Source organism: Lolium perenne, chromosome 4, assembly GCF_019359855.2.
Source record: "Lolium perenne isolate Kyuss_39 chromosome 4, Kyuss_2.0, whole genome shotgun sequence".
Lineage (NCBI taxonomy): Eukaryota > Viridiplantae > Streptophyta > Magnoliopsida > Poales > Poaceae > Lolium > Lolium perenne.
Genome location: NC_067247.2, coordinates 190,710,298 through 190,734,739, shown reverse-complemented (window position 1 = coordinate 190,734,739; position 24,442 = coordinate 190,710,298). Strand labels below are relative to the sequence as shown.

The following is a 24,442-nucleotide window of genomic DNA, read 5'->3' as shown; positions in this document are numbered from 1 at the left end:
TCGATTTGTGAGGAGCGTCTCTCTGCTGGAGACGAGAGACCAAAGAACTACATGCCATAAAAAGGAAACTGTGGGCTGTAAGCAACTGGTCGGACGCCTCGCACACCGTAGATACGCCTGGTTCAATCTGACACCGTACACACCATCCGTAGACAAAATCTTCACTCTCTCAACCTCCGTGCCCTAATTTCCCAGCACGCCGCCGGCCCATTAGTGTGAGGTCCACCAGTAGAAGAGGACGGTTAGCGTGACGTACGTGCTGGTAATGACGTGCGGCGTCCAGCATCGCAGTGACCTTTGTTCTCGTCACTCACCAGCGTGCATGAGAGCAACCTGGCAACGGCGGCCGCTCGCCGGCATTGGCACCTGCAAATTTGTAGGAGAAGAGGAGGTCGTCAAAGCTAGGTAGGACCGTAGGAGACGGCAGATGGAGGGACGAGAGAAGAGGAGCTCTCCGCGTGAGAAGTGAAGCTGCGATCCTCGCCGGCACCTACCTCAGGGGCTGGCCACGTGCAGGCTTTCCGGTGGGCGGTGGTCACCTCCGGCGTCGGCGAGGGAGAAGGAAGGGAGGGAAGGCTGTAGCCTCCCGGGTCGTCGCCCCAGAGCGGAGCGACGCGGGGCCGACCGAGCGAAACACACCGGCAGACATTCCCTACGCTGCTCTTCAGATTCCGGCAGCTTCTCTAGGCTTCACACACCACGCGCACACAGCACACAGTAACAGTGTCATATGCACCTGAGACGCCTACCTGCTGATCAAGATGCTGCCCTCCTGTGATATCTGTAACGAGTTCCTGACAGCTCTGCTTGGGTTACTCATCAGTCATCACAACAGATTTCTTGAAAATGGAAGCTGATCACGACAATACAATCCTTCAGCAGATGGAATGCCCTATACATAGTGAGTTGCCGCAGATATTTGCTTGAAAAAGCAGTCTAAAGTGAGCCTGACTGCATGAGTAAATATGGTGCACGTTACTAGCAGCAGTGTACCCGTCACTAAGAACTCCAAGAACTCCAGTACGTTCAGAATCGAAATGTCGGCAGAAAATATGTGCTTTAGATCTAGCGCAGTAGTACTGCGTAATGCACACTAGTGGAAAACGAGGCTTCAATCCCGGTCCATTTGGGCCATCAGTTCTGGTTCTCGAACCGGGACCAAACAGGCGGGACTAAAGGGTCCACCTTTTAGTCCCGGTTCAAATGTGCCCCATTGCTCCCGGTTTGCTTCAAAACGGTGACTGTTGCTCCCAGGGGCTTTGGACAAAAGGCCTCTTCTTCACTAGTGGCAGTACTTGGAAAGATTCTACAGTACTAGCTGACCATCTGGAGAGAATACCTCAAGGAATATGATCCAGTGACACTATTGTGGAACTCGTCTTCCGTCTAGGACTGGGCTCTGGACGGTGAAATCTATTGATAATTAGACTCGCAGCGTAGGGAATGTCTGCCAGTGTTTTTCGGAAGACGTGAATCCGGCTATTTAATTGGACTCGCAACAGTCACATCAGAATACAATTTGTGATAATTAGAGGTATATTCCCACTTATTGCTCTTCACGGCAAATATGAACCCTGAAGCATTTCTGTTGCTGCAAAGTCAGTAAAAAGAAGTCCGTGATTGAAGGTTAGAAGCACCCATGTACAGACAAATATTATTTCAGTACATGATGAGTCACCCAATTCTCAATTGTAGTAACAAACAGGGCATTCCATTGGATTCGAGGAGCAATCATTCAGAACTTGTGGAGCTTGTGCAGACACTATGATCTGCCGATGAAATCAGACATTGAAACATGAGAGAAATCTATGTCTGATGTGACCTCTCCGAGTAATTAAGTAGCCTCGCTCCCGGTGTCAACTGTTCGGACGATTGAAACCGCATTAACTAGCAATGGCCAACGAGCTAGAAGATGATAAAAAAGTTGCAAGAGCTAAGTCTACCCAAATTGGACATGTATAACTTTATTTGCTATTTCACTGAATTTTCCTAAAGAACAGATTGTAGTGTAAATTGATCGAACCTTCTTACTTCAAAAATATACTTTGCAACTTGATGTCGTTATCCTTTCTCAAGGCGTCGCTTTGGAAAACTTTTCTCGAGGCCCGAGTGTTGCCAGGGCGGTGGTTGGTGTCATTGTTAGATGCTGCATGCGTTCCTTTGATCTTGTTTTTTTTTTAATAATTTGGCTGTGTGCAACTGCCTCATTGTTGTGGAGGCTTGCAATTTTCATGAAAGCCTTCAAACCGATCAATTTCCTCCACTATGTTTCTGGTTGTCGTCATGTCCCACTCGACGTCGTTGAGCAGGACGGTGCTGTCATGTTCCATCTGGAGTTCTGTATTCAATGATAGATGGGAACAGTATCTACGGTCTTGCTCTCTGTTCTTTAGGATCCTGCTGAGAGCTCAAGAGAATTTGCTCAAACATCTACATTTCCGTGTTTTCCACGTTTTCTGTTTATATTACCTATTTATATGATGTCTCTGTGTTGCATATGCACATTTTCTGATGTTTTAAGATGTTCAGATGGCAACTTATGAGTTTATACCCCACATTAAATTGCAAAGCAAACAAACCTATTCTCGCAGGGAATTCACCTATTTTGTAATTAGGTCAAATCCCCATACATGGTCATACTCCTTGTTGTCATTTCAGTTTATTAAAGAACTTCTTCATGCGTTCTTATTGTATTAGATAGCTGATTAGAGAGAAAATAGGGACTGACCATTCATTACATCTATGCTTTCAAATTCAACATGTATTTTTATTATGATTAACATATAGCATTATGCTTCTTTAAATATATGGGAAGATCCCAAAGGAAATCGGGGAACGTAACTACATAGTGCGCAGTATGGACCATGAATATTACGATCTTCATAACTCTCAGGGATATAAAGTTTAAACCCAATGAGATACATGGATACTTAGATTGGTAGGTTCAATTGCGATTGAAACCTTCATTATATTTTTTGTGTGCTTTTCGTCTCAACCAGAGTAATTACCTGATATTGTGTCGCTACATGCTAGAGATAGGAAGCATCATATGTTTGAACAATTTTCACAATGTGATTTTAGAATTTGTATAATGCATACCTTTTCTATTGTCCTTTCACTTTTGTTGCAGAGTATTACCATTTTTAGCACATGGCAGTGTATGCTCTTTTAACTGACATACTAGGACCGTCAGAACAAAATTGATGAGCATTGTGTGGTTATAAACTTCTAATATTTCACATGTAATACTTTTTATCAATGAATTTTATCAGCATGAAATTGTTTCTTTGGTTTCAGTTCTACGTGATAACCCAAAAATATGTCTCAAAGGGGATAGAGATTTTTTACCAGCAGAAAAAAAGAATTTTAAAAGTTAAATATTCCATTGAGGTGAATATTTGGTTCTTATTAACTTGTGGGTTTAAGTACATATCCATACACATGTTCGTTTTTTTTTGCAAGACATATGCATGGCAGTTAAGATGTTATATTTGCATATTTTCTTACTGGCTAATAATATAACTCAATAATGTATATTTATGATAATATGCTATAGGAAACACTAATTTTCTTTTAGAAGTATGCTAACTAATAATATGAAACAATCACGCTGACTCTACTAGATGACCTCAGACATATTCAATATGTGCGGTCTTTCCAATTTTGAAGACAAGAGCATTTGCCTTACAGAAGATCAACATATGCAATTCAAACCGGTTGATTCAATCCATGACAGCCGTAGTGAAATGATGGTCACAAGTCTGAAGTTCAACAACAACTATGAGAACCTTCTGGTCATATGACATGTTCATAATAGCAATCTCTAATATATGTATCCATAAACTCAAGAAGTGTTACTAAATTAATGTTTAAACTCCAAGATATGTATCTCTCAAATTTTGTCAGCATCATCATGAATGATGCAAAATAAGAGTGGCTTATATATCATGTCTATATGTATGCAACTATGAAAGATACATATGGCACTCGACATTTTCGAATTACCGGCACAAAATTATTCTCATGCAAAATTTCTATTATGTAGCATCTCAGATATCAAAATAATTTGTGTGCTAAACTTTCACAAACACCATACAGAGGACCATCTTATTTGTTATAAGAACAACACATCATTACTGTATCAGAATTACCGTGATAAATTATCTTTGTTCAGATAGATTCAACTCTGTATGCAATACATGCTCCAAATCCTGAAGCATAAATAATTGCACCCAAGGTTTCAGCAACTCTCCAGGGATGTTTGCATCCCTAACTTCGTAAGTTTATAGCTGTTGTAGAATCATGAGTTAGCACCAAACTGTACATGAGTATAGATCAAAATAGCATCCGGGTTCAACTATGATAATTTCTAGCTCTATAGAATTCAGATCTATTAAATGGTGTGTGAATAGCTTTATTTCTCCACATTCATTTTTATTATTTTCCAATAGATGTTAATCTTTAATCTACTAGTCTAGCATGTTGGTTAAAATAAATAAAGGCGGTGGTCGAATATTTTCTACCTTGAGGTTTGGATATACGTAGATGAGATGTCGCATAAAATGTGGCGCCAAACCTTATTATCTATGAATACTAATTAATTTAATAACTTGAATTATTCTGGATGAAATGCTATAATTATTTATCATGTAATTTGACAACATAAATTTCTCATATATTTTTGTTACACATTCATACATAAATAATGGTAAAGTTGGGTCGATGAAAACACACCATGTCGAAAATTTCATATATTTAGGAAATGGGAATTTAAATGCACATTTGGGTGATCAATTAAGAAAAAAATCTATGTGTTGATGGGCAAATAAAAACATTGAAAGCTATATTATCTCCATGATTTTCTGGTTCTCCAAATTTCTTACTCACATCTCCCTTTGTAATTCGATCTTTCTCACTAACACAGAACACTACCGTTCATCCATTTGTGATTTTCAACTATGTAAATGAAAAATTACGCGAATCAGACATGGACTCTTTACTACATCATAAGATGTTCGTGTAATAAAATAATTGGCCTGCCATTTTTCTTGAACGTAGTTTCCTTGCCATGAGCCCATAATAGTCAACCAATGACAAAATTTTAGCTAGTGTACCACATGAAGACAGACTTGTAGATCAAAAATTAATTTCTATTTGAAAATATGGGAACTAATAAAATGAATCCATAGTTTAGCATGTTCAAGTAAACAACACATATTAACATGTTAGCGCTCAATAGTATTCCCTAAGAAAAGAGAGTTTTAACTAATATTACCAGAGTTGCTAAGATGTTAACATAGTTGTTAAGATTGCTTTAGGAAGATACTTTTGAAGATGGAAAGGTCAAAACTAATATTAGTTTGATATCAGTACGATAGTTGAATATCCCCTAACCTCGAGCTTATCAATTAGATATTTAGCTTGACTTGCAAGCACCAATGACAAACACTTGACAACGGCCAAAGGATCTTATAAACAACCACATGAAAGCCAGAAAATCTGATAATCTTGATCTTATGCACCAAGTACGGACATATGATTTCACATATCATAAAATCTAGGACAAACCTACATTAACTAAATATTATATGTCATCACAAAGAGATTACATATTATGTGGTTCAACAGTGTACTACTAGTCTCCTAGATATAACTTACCTAAGTGAATAATCTAATTTGGATGGTTGATTAATCAAAGGTTGATAACAATGAAGAAATTTTTATCCACTAGTCTGAAACAAAGAAGGATTTATTTTGATGGTTAAATAAAACCTAATCTCGACACTTTCAGTTAGAAGTGTAGACTGGAGTGGTGTACACCGATGCCAATCGGATTCAAGGGTCTTTTGAACAACCACACCATTGTAAACAAAGTCAGTCACTTTTTCCGAGGTATCCACTACCAAAAAGCAATAACACGTATAATAAAAATCAAGATCAATCCTAGATTAGCAACATATTATGTGTCATGATTCTTTTCCTTATTATCTAGTCTATCACTATCACATAAACTACTTAGCTACATTATTTATTATGTAGATGGTTCACTAATCCAAATATACCAGACCTTTGTAAATAAGAAGATTCAAGGGAGCTTATATTATTGCTACATGCATATTTCACTACCATCACTATCTCAAGTGGAAGGAACTTAAATGCTTTCACTACGATCAGAGTATTTCAACTATTTAGTTGATTATTTTTACTGCCAAAAAACAATTTCCATTTTTTTTGTAAATTAATCTGCATGTGTGTGAAAAGCTGCTATATCAAGAAGCATGACATGCCGTATTTTTTTATAGATCAATCATGTAATTTTTTATACTAATGCTCTATTGATATGCACATCCTGGTAGCCCATATGGAAAGTCAACTATCTGGTCAAGTCAAACTATCTCACAGTGACTTGTGCTTGATATTTGTTCTAGAAAAATTCCAATGATTTAACAAAACCAAATAGGAATCAATTTCTGGTGAGAAGTACTATAGGTAAATTAGGAGCATACCATATGGAGGCCCGATCAAGAAAGGAGTGGAATTGAAAATAGGATTCACGCATTATTGAAGACCCACATAACCTCGATCTATTTCACATTAATGTGTACACAATAACAGCATGCATAAATGAAAATAACCTAAAAGCTAATCATGGAGATTATATATGCACTTCATTTTTTGAATAAAAATTGCATCGAAAAGGTGTTACTTGGCGCTATTCACCTTGAAGCCTACTCATACATGATTGTTTCTAGTTAGAAAGTGTTGCACCGATCTTTCCAACATTGATGAAATATCTTGTTCCCAACATCACCATTACGAACTGCTTCTCAAAAGCCATCCGTTGTTGCATATATTGCTACCACGCCATATGAAGATGATTATTTATAAAGTTAACTTTAATTCATTACCTGAAAATACATAGAATATGATCAAAAAAAACACAATGGACTGGTTAGATAAAAGCATAGCTATGTACACCACTAATTTGGTAAAGTTCATTTGTTATTGAAGAAATACAGCTTAACAGAAATGCAAGGCTTCAAGGTACCAATGAACCACCTACATGTACCAATTGGGATAAAGATATTGTACATGGAGAATGGTTATAGTGTCAAAGGAACACATTAGGAACATTTTCCTGCTTAGTGGATGTCATGATTACTAGGGCTTTGTCATATCTACAAATCTTTAAAATGATTTTGTCCGGACGGCTGAGGCCTGAGCATGCATCCAAAAAGAAGAACAAAATTGTCTTTCTCACAATTTCTTTTACAATATATTTACAGTTTACTTTTGGTGACGCAAAAGGCTGACACAGGTGGAACAACAAAAGTTGATATGGAAAGGTTTACATTTGATCACTTTGAGCTTGTAAATAAAATCTAATGTGAATCGACAACAAATTTATTGAACAATTTTGATTGACATCTTTCCTCGATGTTAACCGTAAGACAGTTCCAATACCCTACACGGTTTAGGCCGACATTGTTGCTCATTGTTGTACATGGGATAGTCGTTTGCCATCATGTATCTCACACGCCATTTGATCCCAATAGTAGTGTGCGCCCGTGAACAATCGCATAGGACTTTATGATGAAGATCGTGTGCAATTAAAACACATGGTAGTGTGCAAGCTCTTGGGAATCATGCACACAATTTATGAAAAAAATGGAGTAGCACGTCCATGAATTAAATTTTAGGTGAAGGTTTCAAAGCCCGCTACTGCATTGTGCTGAAATGTGATATTGTCTATCAGACACGTTCTTGTGCATAACAATCTGTCCATTGTGTGGTAAATGTTGTAGTGCATGGCATTCACAATATTTATATATGAATTAAAAATTTCAGTTACAAATGACAGACAAAAGTATGATACACTTAATATTTGAAGAGTTCATGATCAATATTTACGCCCTTATTACTACATAATTACTATATAATATATAATAACTAATTAAACTAAGAGACCTCCTCGTCAGCGGGGCCTCTACTGGAGCTCAATGCTTCAACAACAGCGGTGCTGCTCTTAGCTCTGCGCCTTTTTTTTTTTTTTTGCTTTGGCTTGGGGTCTTCGAGGCTCGCCTTCTTCTTGAGCTGCACCATCACTCGGTATAACATGTATGCCCATGAGTGATCATCGGATTTAGCCTTAAAGCCCTCCACGTGTTGCATTTGGCATAATTGATGGCGCCACGCACGCGATGGTTATCTCTAGCGAGTTTTGCTCCTCCACCGACAATTCCACAGAGGGGGAGGGGAGGGGTCGTGCCTTCAACTTCCAGCGGGAGGATCGGGATCACACGGTCCCGTACTGGGACAAGCGCAGCCACGAAAAAACCAGGAGCACTTAACATTACCCGCTTTCCCCAGTCTGTGCGGGAGCAATACTTTGATAATCGACAAAAATTTGAAGCGACGAGGCATCATTCCTATAGTTTTTTCAAGATTTTTTTTGCAATTATGAGTTACGGAATGATCTCAATGAATTTATAGATGAGTCCATGATGGAAGGAAGGTGTCTAAACGGCTGCAAAAGGAAATGCGAAAAAACAAAAGGAAATGCAAAAAAATAAAAGGAAGTGCGAAAAACGTGACATATAGTTCGGAAGAAATAAATGGTATAAAAAGAGAGAAAAAATAAGCACACAGTTCATTCATATGGAATCAGTTGCGTTTATACGATTTCTTGTTTGCGAATGGTATGCCATGTATTCATGCGCTGGAGGTGTGGAGGGCCGCCATACGATCAATTTTTTTGGAGTCACCCATTTTCTACACTGCACACAGAAAAAGCCTTCCGGGTACTAATTTCTTGCACATTATCTTTGAGCTGCGCACTAGATACAAACATGGACCTGTCTTCTCTCGAAGGATCAGCGAGATCCAATGGTTACCGGGTGCAACTGGATGCTAGCGGTTTCTTAGGACTTCTTTTTCTAGGCTACTGGATGACAGCATATTAGTAGGCTTTAAATTGAATAGCTTTGTTTTGTTTTCAATTTTTAGATGGTTGATTCATGTGTCAACCTTATCTGATCCATAATTATAAAACTTCGAATATTTGAAATGCTGAAATTCATGAAAAACAATTGTGTGCACCTATTGATGTAGAGGATAATGTGCAGCTAGGGGCATTAAACGGCCCGTTTTGTACTAGTGTATCTTCCCCCTCTGATTTTTACTCTTATCCAACAACACACATTTTTACGTTAATATTGTATCTACTAATCTAGCACAATGAATCAACTGTTTTATGTTGGTAGAACAATTCTTACCTTCAGGTTTGTTGAAAAGCGGAAGATTTCTTGTAAAATGTGGAGTCAATCCTTATTATATATAAATATTAATTAATTATAACACTTAGATTATTCTTGCGGAAATGGTATAATTACTTTTACAATGAAAAATAACTTGAAAACATAAGTTTCTCATTTTTTTAGATATTCATACATAAATCATGGTGAAATTTAGACGTATAAACCACGTAAAGTCCAAAAATGTCATATATTTTGGAAATTGCGATTTAAGTGCACATTTGGTTGATTAATAAATAAAAGATAAAAATTTGATAGGAAAATGGATACACCGAAAGTATATTATCACCATGATTTTCTGGTCCTCGTAGTTGATTACTTATATTTCTCTTAGTAATTTAATCTCTATCTTTAACATAGAACTCTCTCATTCATCCATTTGTCATTTTCAACTGTGAAAGTGAAAAAAAAAATATGAATCACACATCCAATTTTTATTACTGCATAATATGTTATGTGAAAGAAAATAAGTAGGCCTGGCAGTGTTCTTGAATGTAGTTTCCTTGCCATGAGCCCATATATAATAGTAAATTTGTTTTAAAATAGTGGAACTAACAAAACGAAACCATAGGTTGGCATGTTCAAGTACACAATGTATATTAACATGTGCAGCCATGAATATTGTTCCCTAAGAAATGAGGGGTTTAAGTTAAAACAAATTTGAGCATTAATAGGTGAAATTTATCCTAACATCGGCTTATTTTTTTTGTAAATCCTACTTTTCGACACTAATTTTTCTATAATATGCTATGCAAAAAATAATATTTGAGCATTGCACATAAGTATTACCTTGATTCCTTGCATTTGAATCAATAATAATGGAAATTTTGAGCTAATGCATAATTCTACACAACCATAGGATGAAAATATCGACTACCATACAAAATTTCATTAAAATTTCACTAACAATCAGAGTAAATATCAGCCATGAGAGTGAAAATCGGGTGAAATATTGGCTAAAATGCAGAAAATCGGCTGAAATATCGGTGGCGCGATAAATTGACCGATATGCTGAAATCTTATCGGCGACCACCCGATTCATGATAAATCGGCCGATTAATCGGTATCTCGGCCGATTTTTTGAATAGTGGTTTTAACTAATACATGATTAAGATTGCTTTTGGAAGATGTCTTTGAAGATAGAAAGGCCAAAACAAATATTAATCAGACGTCAATATACTTTTTTGATATCCCCTAACCTCCAGGTGACCAGTTAGATATTTAGGTTGCACTAGCAAACACCAGTGACAAAACCTTGACAACGGCCCAAGACCTTGATCTTATAAATGACCACATGAAAGCAAGAAATATAATCTCAATGTTTTCATGAAGTACTTAAATGTGACTTCACATAGAAAATATAGGATAAACCACAATTAACTAAATATTATATGCCATCACAGAAAGAAACTGCATATCATGTGGTTCATCACTACTAATAGTCTCCTACCTACCTAAATAATCTATAATTTGGATGGTTGATAACAATGGACAAATTTATAACCACTAATTGGAAACAGAAAAGGAATTATTTTGATAGTTAAATAACACCTAGCCTTGACCTGTCCGATTAGAAGTGTAGTTGAGTGGTGTGCAGCCATGCTAAATATTTTCCAATGTGATTCAAGTATCTTTTGTACAACCACAACATAGTGAACAAAGTTAATCATCTTTTCCTAACAATAACCGATGACACATATAATTAGGGGGTAACTCTCCAACGCCAACAATTGTCGCCGTTAGAGCCCCCTCCCCCTCCCCCTCCCCCCCCCCCCCCCCCACCACAGGAAAAAGCTGGGCAGGCTTCGATGACGGCGGTGGTGGGGATCTACCCATGGGTTTCCTTCTCTCCCTCCATATCCATGGTGCTCCCGTCGATTGGACGAGGATCGTGGGATAAATCTGGATCTGCGGATGTGACCAAGGACCGCAGCGATCCTTGCTCGCAGGTTTCGTGAGCACGTGGTCGACACCCCCATCAATAGCTCCAAAGGGTAAGCTATACTTTGGGATCAACGTGTAAAGCGAGGAAGTCCTAGTAGCGGCGAGGGCATCCTCTTGGCCCATCTCCAGGAACACATGGGGCATGGGGCTGGTTTCTTCTGGCGGTGGAGTGCTAGGTGAACAAGTCAGTATAGATCAAGGTGTGGGTGCCTGATACTGCCGGTGAATACCGTGCTCTAGTGGAAGTTGGAGCTGTCGACAGAAGCGCATGTGAGTGCCACCTTGTTGAAGGAGTTAGCGCTATGTTTGCGTACCCGTCCAAATCGATTCAGGGGAAACCCAGATGTAGTTTATGTATCAGACATTTTGGGGGCGCCTAGAGTCGTTCTCCCTCTCGAGGGCTACATGTGGGAGTTGTACATGGATTTTGGGAGCATCAAAAATTGGTGGTGTTCGACGAGATTGAGCGGCTCGACATCGACCAAGTCGACAACGGCGTGTCTCGATGTCATGGTACTGCGGAGTCTTGGCAGTGGATGCGGCTTGATGGATGGGCTCATGGTAGTGGCATTGTTTGGGACTGTGAAGGTGTCGATGCCAGGTTTGATGAGGATTATACAGATTTCTTCCCTGAAGATGGTTGAGTTGTTCGATGATGATGACGGCTTCTAGAGCGGGTGCATGGGGTACCCGCTGAGGGACTGCTGGACCGGATGTGTGCTCATGGATCGCCATAGGGTGACTCGATGATGTACCTAGTACCTAGCTGGTGGGGCGTTGTTTGTGTTTTTAGGGCATAGGGCCATGGTGATGTTCCTCCAATGTCGAGTTTGTATATGTTGCATGATCCCTATGGATAATTTGATGAGTGCTCTTGTCTTACCTTTGTTAAATAAAGTATAAATAAATGACATATGCATCTTGTCGATGCACAAGCCGGTTGGGGGTCTCAACCTCCTTTAAAAAACATATAATAAAACCAAGTTCAATCCCAGATTAGCTACATATTATGTTTCATAAAAAATATCTGGTCTATCACTGGAGTATTGCATACGCTATGTAGCTACATAATCTACGATTAGATGATTCACTAATACAGGTATATCAGATCTTTGTAAATCAGAAGATTCAAGGGAGCTTCATATTTACTACTCCCTCCATCTCAGGGCTTACGCGTATCCCTAGGTTGTAAATTTGACGATGATAATGCAACATATGTATTACAAAATATATATCATTAGAAAGTTTAGATGTTCTACTTTCTAATGATATAATTTTTATATTATACAAATGATGTTATGTTGGCCAAATTGACAACCTAGGGATACGCGCAAGCCCTATGAACTGGGACGGAGGGAGTACATGCAGATTTGACTATCGTCATTATCTCCTGGGGAAGCAGCTTAAATGGTTTCCTTACAATTAATGAGAAAAATTTCAAGTATGCACTTGATTATTGTTACTACCAAAACAATTTCCTATTTTTGTTTATATTTACATATGCATGAACAACTAATATACCAAGAAGCATGACAAGCCCTTACATATTTTAATAAATCAATCATGTAAACAACTTTTATAGATCAATCATGTGAGAAGTTTTATTACTATTCTATTATTAATATGAAAATGCTAGCAGCCCAGATGGAAGGATAACTATTTGATCATCTCAAACTATCTTGCATTAAGTCTTGTGCTTGAGATTTGTAAAATCTAGTGATGCAACAAAAGCAAATAGGAACCATTTTTGGTGATAAAAACTATAGTTTAATTTGAAGCATACGATGTGGAGACGTAATCAAGTAGAAAACAAAAGCGGTTGATAGGAATGTGGGATTCATGCATTATTGAAAACACACATAACCTCAATCTATTTCACATTAATATGTACACAATATCAAATAACCTAAAAGCTTAATGGTGGAGGATATATATGTACTTCTCTGGAGGAACAGTGCATCAAAAATATGTTACTTGGCGCTATTCACCTTGAAGCCTTCTAATATAATCGGAAAAAGTTGCACTAATCTTCAATATATTGAAAAAAATATCATTTTGCCAGCATCACCATTATGAACTGCTTCTCAAAAGTCAAACTTTGTTGTACATATTGTTACAACACCATATGAAGATGATTATTTCTAAAGTTGTCTTTCGTTCATTACCTAAAAATACATACAACGAGATCCAAGGAGCACAATGAACTGGTTAGACAAAAGCACAACTATGTACACAACTAATTTAGTAAAGTTCATTTGTTATTGAAGAAATTTCAGCTTGGCAGAAATGCAAGTTTTTAAGGAACCAATGAAACACCGATATGTAACCAACTGAGATCAAGATATTGTACATGGAGAATTTTTATGATGTAAATGGAACACACTAGGTGCATTTTATTACTTATTGATATCATGAATACTAGAGCTTTGTCATCTCTACAAACCTTTAATATGATTTATTCAGAGGGATGAGGCTAGAGCATGCATCCAAAAAGAAGAGAATTTTTCTTTCTCTCAACCTTGTTTATTATTTGTAGTTTATTTTTGGAGATGCAAAAGACCGACTCGGGTGGAACAACAAAAGTAGGAGGCGGGAGGCAGCTCCAGAGAAGGTGTGTAGCATAGCTCCTTGGTAGCGCAACGCATCCGAGCTGAAGAAGGCAGTGCTTGCGAGCGAAGGAAGAGGTTAGGAGAGAATTGTGGAGGTGCCGCCAAAGGTGATATCGATTGTTGGGCGTTGGTCAGTGGAAGAGGATGGCAGGAGCAACCGGATTGGGGTGGCGTGGGAGGTGAAGCACTGAAGCCTCAACACAACCCGCCAAAAAATCCCTTTGGGAAGTGGGTGTTTGACATCTACATGTAGGATTTACAAGGGAATATTTTGGTCGCTACATGTAATGAAGGTGGTGATGCTTGGACCCTTGCTTGACTTACTTTAAGATTGACAAGACACTGGTATAGTATAGTGTTATGGACTTATGGGACAGCAAGACTACTGGCACTAGCGTTGCTTACAATAGATAGCGCGACATACCCAGTTGACCTTCCTCCTTGAAGGTAAGTGGTTACCACTGGAGTGAACACAAATACAGAATAGTCTCGTGCAACATATTACCTTACTGACACGTGTATAGAATGCCAAAAATTACCCCACCCCGTCACACACATAGGTGAGTTATGTAACGACAATAATGTATCATGATAAGACAAGAACTAATCCCAAACATCATTTAAATAAATATCTTGTTTCATAGTTCCAAGATAATATGAACTTATTACAAACACAATAGCCAATTGAGGTTCGAAAAAACACAAAATAAGATACAAGCGTTTGGATAGAATAACTTCTCACCGGACCAAACAAAGCTTTTTCAGAACAACCAACTCAAAAATAATTTTTACAAACACAATGGTCATGAAAATATTTTCTATCCATAAGGTTGTGGTGACAGTAATAAGTGAAATTAAGCCGTGCACCATTTGAAGCCATGTTCTCTAGCTGAAGCTTCTGACGCTGTTTTACCAAGAAATCCTCATTGCGATTGTTGACCATAAGTGTCATGGTCTCTAGCCGTCCAGCGTTCAATGCAAAGAAATTGACAAAATCAACGTCAGATTTTGTGCCCCAGTAGAAATTCAGTACTACTTTTTTCAGAGGGATCTCAAGATGACCGATCAGACTCCGGTGTTTACGGCGCCAGACATTGCTTTTCCCTGGTTTGTTGCACTAAATAGGAAACATAAAAAAAGTTAGTTCTTTTGAAGCTATTTTCTGTACACATAAAAATTGCAACTATTCATCTATTAATGTATTTTGGATTTATTTTTTCGATGCAAACTAGATTTTGATAGAAGGGTACTTTTTTTATATATTTTGCACAAGAAGAAATATCTCTTCCATCTAAAACTTTCTAGCCTAAAAAATATTAGAAATACTATTGCTAATTTGTTTATTGCTATATTCAATTTATGGAATTGACACACCATTTGATTGATATTGTTTAGCAAAATGAAACACATCATATTCATCCATCTTTCGGCTTGAGATATCAACATGGACAAAACAAAAAATAACAGCGGCCAAACAGATGGTGTTGCGAGTGAACAATCATCACCTGAATGTACAGCTTCTCCAAGCACGGAAAGCACCTCAACAATTCAATAACCATGTCCAAACTTAGGGTAGGCATAGTGATAGCCAAACACTTGATTGTGCACAGCCCCGTTCCAAGCCTAACAACATGCAGTCCCTTCATATATAAAGGATGGAATCCAACATTAGACAATACACATGTGTGCAACTTATATATACGACTTGTTTGCGCAGATCAAGAACTGCAAGCTAGAAGTCTCGCGATGGTAAGAATGGATCACCAAGTCTAGCCGCAGTTACGTACCTGAATTTCAGTAGAACCAAACACAAGCCTGGTAGTGTTGGTGCAGCCTATGGTCTTCAACTTAGGAGCGGACAGTACGGAGACACGCAAACCCTGGTGCTCATCAAGATGGAGCAACGATTCAAGACGAGGAGCACTCTCAATGATGAGTTCCTCTAACACGGGTGTATCTTTGGAATAAGTTTTGACTCCAATGCTTGTAAGGACAGGTGAGTTGATCCGGAGGGAACGTGATCCAGTGCAGGAATAAATTAGCAAGCACTCGAGAGAGGGGCAGTCGGCAATCATGCGATGGAGTGAGCCCTCCGAGATGCTGCTATGAACAAGCCTGAGCTGCTTAAGAAGGGGAAACTGAATTCCCTGGACGGTGGCGTCCGGGAGGCTGCAGTCCTCGATGTGGAAATAGCGGAGGGTGGGCGAGAAGCGGAAGACCGAAGGCGGTATCGGGTGCCCCTGCCAGCTGGCGAGCTCGAGCTCCTGGAGGTTGTCGAGAGCGGGGGACGGGAGACAAGCTTCGACGGCATGTTTGTAGTTTGGGGTGTGCAACCCGCAAGTGCGAAACCGGCGGCCGGGGCCTTGGTGGGAGGAAATGATGCGTAATACAACAGGAAGGATTCTATACCATCTGTGGGTGATGTGATTGAAGTCGAGGTTGAGAGGCGAAGAGCTCCAGAGGTGGCGCCACCGCTTGGCGAGGATCTGGGTGCGACCGCCTTGCTCGATGGGGAGGAGGGAGATTATCTCTCCGAGGATCTCGTTGGGGAGGCTGCTGATGCGGTCAACGAGATCTTTATCTGGTCCGCCTCCGCCGTCGTCACCCGATCCAGGATCGGCCGCTCCCGACGCTGGCGCCGGACGACAGCCCTCAGGCGCGGCGGACTTCCTCTTCCTTGTGCTAGTACCGTCCGCCTCCATCTCCTTTGGACGGCGCGGAATTAGGTTTACGTGGAGGAGGAAGAGATCTAGAGAGAGGCGAGGGGCAGATGATGGAGCCGCCGAAGCATGCTCGTCTGTGTTTCCGATCGAGAACAGATGAAGGAGGAGCTACATGCCATAAGAAGGAAACTGTGAGCAACTGGTCGGACGCCGTAGATACGTAGTCTGATTCGATCTGACACCGTAGGTAGGTCAAACCTCCAGCACTCCGCCGGCCCTTCAGCGTGACGTTCACCAGCACAAGAGGACGGTAAGCGTGACGCGTGTGTTGGTCATGACGTCCGTCGGCATCTCAGAGACCTTTGTTCTCGTCAAACTGGCAACAGCAGCCGCAGGTCTACAGCTCGACACTGCCAGCCCTGCTTCTTCAATCAGTATGCATGTAATACCAATTGGCGCAGTACATCCCTTCTGTGCGTATCTCGGTATCTGGCACTGGTTGGAAAAAAATTTGCACTGTGGACAGCAGTTCACAATATACATACAATTCTAGGCAGTTCACAATTTGTTTACAAGCTTTAAAACAATGTGAAACAGACAGTACATCGTAGGAATTTACGGCAGTATATCCGATTATATTCCTTCTTCTGTTTTAGTTTCTCTTTTAGTTCTCATTACGGGCACAGTGGAGATTTTACGGGCTTTAATTGGAGGGGTTCGTATTTGGAACAATATTTACTGATGCCAGCTACTCATTGCCGCTCGCCGGTGTTGGCACTTGCAACTTTGTGGAAGGAGAGGCTAGAGAGGGACGGATACGATTCCCTGCTTCTTGTCGTTTCGATCTCTCAACCTACGTGCCCTAATTCTCTAGCACGCTGCCGGCCTTGATGCGCTCCGTTTCAAAAGAAAACAAAAACAACACCACACACAGCTAGACGCGATCTCCATACAGCGGCCAATGGGGCGCTGGGCATGGCCTGAGGTGTGGACCATCTATGTGGCTTTTATTCTAGTCAAAATGCAATCGGCGGCCGCATGTCAATTAATAGGGCCAGCCCCTCGATGGTGCCAGTCCCGCTACTCCTTGCCGCTCACCGGCATTGACACCCCCAACTTTGTGTGGGAGATCGTCAAGGCTAGAGAGTGTGAGAAATGTGGTTGTCCCTTGCATGGCCCACACTCTCTCAACTTCCTATTTTACTGATATTTTGTCTCTAGATTCCTTCTTCTCTCACACTAGTAGATCTAGATTTAAAACTAAAAAATTGTTTAGATTTTGAATCAAAAGTTTAATTTTCAAACCGTTTGAATATTTGAGTTCCTAGTGAAGGGGCTAAAAAACAAGACCAATATTGAATATATTTTGATAATTTTTGGAAACTTATTTTTTAAACTTAATAAAACTTAATGATACCTAGTGAAATTTGAAGAAAGTTTTCTTTGAAACACAATGTTTCACTATGTTTCAAACTTGGCGTCCGAGTTAGAACATTTTGTGCATCAAAGTTTCGACACATAATTTTTTTGCGTCAACTATTATTGAGTTTCACTGTGTATCATCATGTTTGATTGTTTTCAAAACTTAAATTTTAAATTTTGTACAAAAACACTTTTTAGGTTTGTTTGAAAGATATCGTCGAAAGAAATACACTTATTCACAATGTTAATTTTTTATACAGTATAAGAAATATGGCTCTTTTAGATTCAACACTAGAAAATAAGTTCATGTATTAAAAATGAGAGACAAGGTACTAGTATAGAGTAGGCCACATGCAAAGATTCTTTTGATGTACCAATCTTAAAGCAAATAGTAAGGGATGGACGGCTGCTGCGTGCACGGGACATTCCATGCACGCAACAATTGCTGCTCTCGAAGAGAGTGTTGGAGTTTAATCTGGACATTATGGTGTAGTACATCACTGGCCCGTATCTCTTTGTATTCATCACCATAGGGGCTCTTCCTATGCTTATATAGCGTGTATCCCGAGCCGCCATCAGGGCATCGGTTTATCTTCATCAACATGGTATCGAGTTGGCCCTTCCTCTCGTAGCTATGCCGCGACCGATCAGATCCACACAAATAATTTCCAATCGCGGTCGGCAAACACACCAAAATTCAATCATTGTTTCCATCATCGTCCTTAACAATGTTGTCGCTGGCGGCTGCCCTTGGCTCCCCGCCCACGGAGAAGCTCACCCAAGAGTATTACTTGTTTTGGATGGCGCAGGTTCTTCCTTCCTTACACGGCGTGATGGTCATGGACCTTATTGGTGGGTCCAACGCCTGTCCACCCAAGACCTTGGAGAGGTTGAAGCTGAGAACACCAAGTGATGCATGGTCAGATTACGCTACCAGGATTTCTCGCGATCAACAAGTTCTGGGTTGGTTATTCAAATCCATGTCCAATGATGTTCTTACACATGTGTATGCGCTCGAACACTCGGCTGATGTTTGGGCCGCTGTGGAAGATCTGCGTTCCTCGCACTCCAAGGCTATGGTGTAGATAATTCACGGTGCTCTCGCTAATACAAAGAAAAATGGTCTATCTGCTATCTCCATGATGCAAAGATTTGCCTCAGAACTCACTACACAGGCCGAGTGATTGATGATGATAAACTCAAGGGATATATTCTAAATGGTGTGAGTGGTTACCACTGGACATGTAGGGTCTCAAAGGGGATACTTTGGTCGCTACATTCAATGAAGGAGGTGATGCTTGGAACCTTGCTTGACTCACTCTAATATTGACAAGACACTGGCCGGCATAGTATAGTGTTATAGGAGAACAAGACTTCTGTTTCGGCTAATGTGTTGAGACAAACGGAGCTTGACCGTTTAACGGTTGTTCCGAATGTCTCCACTGGGCCTGAAACGGCAATTATAGACGATGATGATGATGATGACATCCTAGATGGTCAAATTCTCTCGGCTATAATTGGCAACATTTCAGAAGTTGATTTAGAACACGCGGAGCTTAGTTCTGATTTACAAGCATCCGAACGTGGTTCTCGATCATCGGCTGGAAAGAAATCTCGTAGGTATGGCAAGAACTCTAAATCTAAAATAGTTTCTCGATGAATGGCATGTTCCGGAATAGCAGAGGTCTTCGTGACTTGGCTAAGCATTCCCACATTGCTGATGGTTGTAGAGATTATGATTTAGATTTTCTTGCAATATCGGAGACGGGTAGGCGAAATTTCTCTCAAAGTTTTCTCGACCGTTTGTCAGGCGGGATTAACTTTCAGTGGTTTTCTCGCCCGCCCCGTGGTAGGTCGGGGGGCATTTTACTTGGCGTCCGCATAGACACCATGACCGTTTTGGCTAGTTCTGATGGAGAGTACCACATTAAGCTCGACATTCAGAACAAAGCAGATGGTTTCATGTGGAGTCTGGTCGCTGTGTATGGTGCCGCCCAGGAAATGTTTAAGGCTGACTTTTTACGTGAGTTGGTAAACCTTACAAAAGATAATCCTTACCCGATTTTAATCGGAGGTGATTTTAATTTGTTGAGGTTTCCTCATGAGAAAAGTAAAGGCCGCTTTGATGGTCATTGGCCTTTCTTGTTCAACGCTGTCATTGATAGCCTTGATTTAAGAGAGGTGTTTATGACTGGTCGACAGTTTACTTGGGCAAACAGCTTGCCGGAGCCCACCTACGAGAAACTAGATCGCGTGTTGATGGATACCGAATGGGAAAATAAATACCCTTTGGTGTCAGTCCGCGCACTAGAACGTATTGAAAAACTGTCTGACCACGCTCCCATCCTTTTAACCACCGGGAATCCCACACCCGTTTGTAAACGGCCGTTCAAATTTGAACTTGGCTGGTTATATCGAGAGGGATTTCACGATATGGTTAAAAGGGTTTGGGATAGACCAGTCGGGGGGAGTACGCCCATTTTGAGATGGAATAATAAAATGCGTTCTATGCGCAAACATCTCTCTGGTTGGGCTACCCATACGGCTGGTATTCTTAAAAAAGAAAAGTCTCGCTTATCAAATGTGATTGATGAGCTTGAGGCTGTTGCGGAGATTAGACCCCTGTCTACACATGAGATTGAGCTTAAAAATCAATCCAATGAACAGATGGCGGGTCTTCTTCGCGAAGAGGAGCTCAAATGGTATCAACGATCCAAAGCTCAATTCATCTTGGAAGGAGACTCGAATACGCGGTATTTCCATGGCTTAGCAAATGGGAGACACCGAAAAAAACGTATTCACTCTCTTATTCAAGATGAAGGGTTGATTGAAGGCCATGAGCAACTCAAGTCTTACATTACTAATTATTATAAGGGTCTGTTTGGTTCTCCGGAGGAAAGTACTTTCTCTCTTAACGAGGACTTAACGGATGATATACCCCAAGTTTCTTTGGAAGAAAATGGCTTGCTGACCGCACCTTATACTGAGGAAGAGGTTAAGAAGGCAGTTTTCCAAATGGAATGCAACAAAGCACCGGGTCCAGATGGGTTTCCAGCAGAGTTTTATCAAACCTTCTGGGATACTATTAAATCGGACCTTCTAGATTTGTTCAGTGATTTACACATTGGACAACTAGAATTATTTCGTCTAAATTTTGGTGAAGTTATCTTGTTACCGAAAATTAATGAGGCAGAAAGGATCCAACAATATAGACCCATTTGCCTATTAAATGTAAGTTTCAAGATTTTCACGAAAGTGGCCACCATTAGACTTAATACGGTTGCGGATCATGTTGTTTTACCATCGCAGACAGCCTTTATGCAAGGACGTAATATCCTTGATGGAGTAGCGGTTTTGCATGAGACGGTACATGAGATGCATTCTAAGAAATTAAATGGGGTTATTTTAAAGCTTGATTTTGAGAAGGCGTATGATAAAGTTAAATGGTCTTTCCTTCAACAGACACTCAGGATGAAAGGCTTTTCGCCTGAGTGGCGAGCTCTAATTCATGATTTCGTGTATGGAGGTAGTGTTGCAATCCGGGTTAATGATGACACCGGACACTACTTCCAAACACGAAAAGGGTTACGCCAAGGAGATCCGCTATCTCCGATGTTATTTAACATCGTAGCGGATATGTTGGCGGTACTCATAGAGAGAGCCAAGTCTGATGGTCAGATTGAAGGTGTGATTCCACATCTGGTTGATGGTGGCTTATCTATCCTTCAATACGCTGATGACACAATTCTTTTTATGGATCATGATCTTGAAAAAGCTCGAAATCTGAAATTAATTTTAGCAGCTTTTGAGCAATTATCAGGATTGAAAATTAACTTCCATAAAAGTGAATTGTTCTGCTTCGGTGATGCCCAAGACGATGTAGCTCTGTATACAGAGTTATTTGGTTGTGGGCAAGGCCAATTTCCGATTCGCTATTTGGGTATTCCGATTCACTATCGGAGACTGACAATTGCGGAATGGAAATTAGTGGAAGAAAGATTACAAAAACGCCTCAGTAGTTGGAAAGGTAAATTGTTGTCCCTGGGTGGAAGATTGGTACTCATTAATTCAGTACTAACTAATATGGTACTGTATATGCTATCATTCTTCATCCTGCCAAAAGGAATTCTGCATAAACTCGATTATTATCGATCCAGATTTTTTTGGCAAGGGGACAACGAGAAAAAGAAATATCGACTGGTTAAATGGAGTATAGTTTGTAGTCCCAAAGATCAAGGAGGGCTTGGAGTTCATGACCTGGAGGTCAAGAATTCAGCTCTCCTGGGTAAATGGCTTTTTAAGCTACTTACGGAGGATGGGATTTGGCAAACTATACTTCGGAGAAAGTACATCGGCTCGAAGACATTATCTCAGGTGGTTTGGAAACCTGGGGATTCACACTTCTGGGCTGGTCTTATGGCGACAAAAAATGTCTTTTTTCGACATGGGACTTTCTCCATTAAGAATGGAGCACAGATACGGTTCTGGGAAGATGCTTGGCTCGACAATGCTCCCCTAAGTGAACAGTATCCCGCTTTGTATAGAATTGCGCGTCGCCAAGGTGATACCATTGCAACTGTAATGGCTACTTCACCCCCGAATGTGACGTTCAGACGGGTTTTACTAGGACAAAGGCTTGTGGCATGGAACAATCTAATTCAGCGGCTTGGAGATATTCAGTTATCGCCAGAGCCAGATGAATTTCGATGGAACCTCCATGTAGATGGTACTTTTTCTGTAAAATCTTTATACAATGCGATCCTGCTTTCTGATTTACCAGTTGATAATAATAAAAAAATTTGGAAGATGAAGATACCATTAAAAATTAAAATTTTTGGATGGTATCTTCGTCGCGGGGTTATCCTCACCAAAGACAATCTTGTTAAGCGGAATTGGCACGGAAGTACACGATGTGTCTTTTGTCATCATGATGAAACCATCAAACATTTATTCTTCCAGTGCCAGTTTGCGAGATCTATATGGTCAGTCATCCAAGTAGCGTCTACCTTGTATCCGCCGACTAGTGTCGCTAATGTCTTTGGCAATTGGCTTCATGGTATTAACTCAAGGTTTAAAATGCTTCTTAGGATGGGGGCGCTAGCAGTTATCTGGGCGCTCTGGCTATGTAGAAATGACAAGATCTTTAATGACAAAAATTGCTCTTTGTTGCAGGTCATCTACAGATGCACAGGTATTCTCCGTTCGTGGTTACCTCTTCAGCGTGTGGAGAACCGAGACCTATTTACGGAGGTCTGTACACGGTTGGAGGATACGGCGAGGGATACTTTTTCCCTACATGGGTGGCAGCATAGTCTACGGATAGTAGCTCCTCCCACATCTTAGGCGTCATATGATTCATCGTTCCGATATGTATTTCGCCTTTTTATTTTTGTAACTCTGGACTCTTGAGACAACAAACGGCTGTGTGCATCCTGGTTATGCAGAGGCTGGATGTAATTGCTTCTTGAAGTAATAAAGCATCCTTTATCGAAAAAAAAGGAGAACAAGACTACTGACACTAGCATTACTTACAATAGATAGCGCGACATACATTGCTGGCCTTCCTCCTTGCATGGCCCAACCAACTTCACAGATCCGGTCTCCAGCCTCCATTGAGGCTTGATAGTTACTTAGGACCTTGAAGGTGAGTGGTTAGCATTGGAGTGTAGACAAATGCTGAATAGTCTGATGCAACATATTACCTTACTGACATGTATATAGAATGCCAAAAGTTACCCCACCCCATCACCCACATAAGTGAGTTATGTAATCGACAGTAATGTATCATGATAAGACAAGAACTAATCCCATACATCATTTAAATACATAGCTTGTTTCATAGTTCCAAGATAATATGAACTTAAAATATTACAGACACAATAGCCAATGGAGGTTAACACAAAATAAGATACAAACGTTTGGATAGAATAACTTCCCACCGGACCAAACAAAGTATTTTCAGAACAACCATTTAAAAATAATTTTTACAAACACAATAGTCATGCAAATATTTTATATCCGCGAAGTTGTGGCGACAGTAAGTAGTGAAATTAAGCCGTGCACCATTTGAAGCCATGTTCTCTAGCTGAAGCTTCTGACGCTGTTTTACCAAGAAATCCTCATTGTAATTGTGATTTTTGACCATAAGTGTCATGGTCTCTAGCCGTCCAGCATTCAGTGCAAAGAAATTGACAAAATCAACGTCAGATTTTGTGCCCCAGAAAAAATTCAGTACTACTTTTTTCAGAGGGATGTCAAGATGACCGATAAGATTCCGGTGTTTACGGCGCCAGACATTGTTTTTCCCTGGTGTGTTGCACTAAATAGGAAACAGGAAAAACATGTTAGTTCTTTTCAATGTATTTTTGTGCACGTAAAATTGCAATTATTCATCTATTTTGTATTTGGATTTATTTTGTCGATGCAAACTAGATTCTGATAGATGGGTACTTTTTTATTTATTTTGCACAAGAAGAAATATCTCTTCCAT

General features: G+C 40.2%; 1 protein-coding gene and 1 long non-coding RNA gene across 2 annotated transcripts; both read right to left on the bottom strand.

The window, feature by feature from the left end:
- Positions 1 to 14,486: 14,486 nt before the first annotated feature.
- LOC139838790 (uncharacterized) lies at positions 14,487 to 15,501 on the bottom strand. The gene is made up of 2 exons (XR_011756645.1): positions 15,373 to 15,501; positions 14,487 to 14,984 (listed from the first exon to the last, which is right to left on the bottom strand). It is a non-coding gene; the product is annotated as an uncharacterized lncRNA (long non-coding RNA).
- Positions 15,502 to 15,636: 135 nt separating this feature from the next.
- LOC127347604 (F-box/LRR-repeat protein 25-like) lies at positions 15,637 to 16,569 on the bottom strand. Its single transcript, XM_051373770.1, has one exon. It carries the CDS (start codon positions 16,567 to 16,569, stop codon positions 15,637 to 15,639), a length of 933 nt encoding a protein of 310 aa, XP_051229730.1.
- Between the last annotated feature and the right edge of the window lie 7,873 nt (positions 16,570 to 24,442).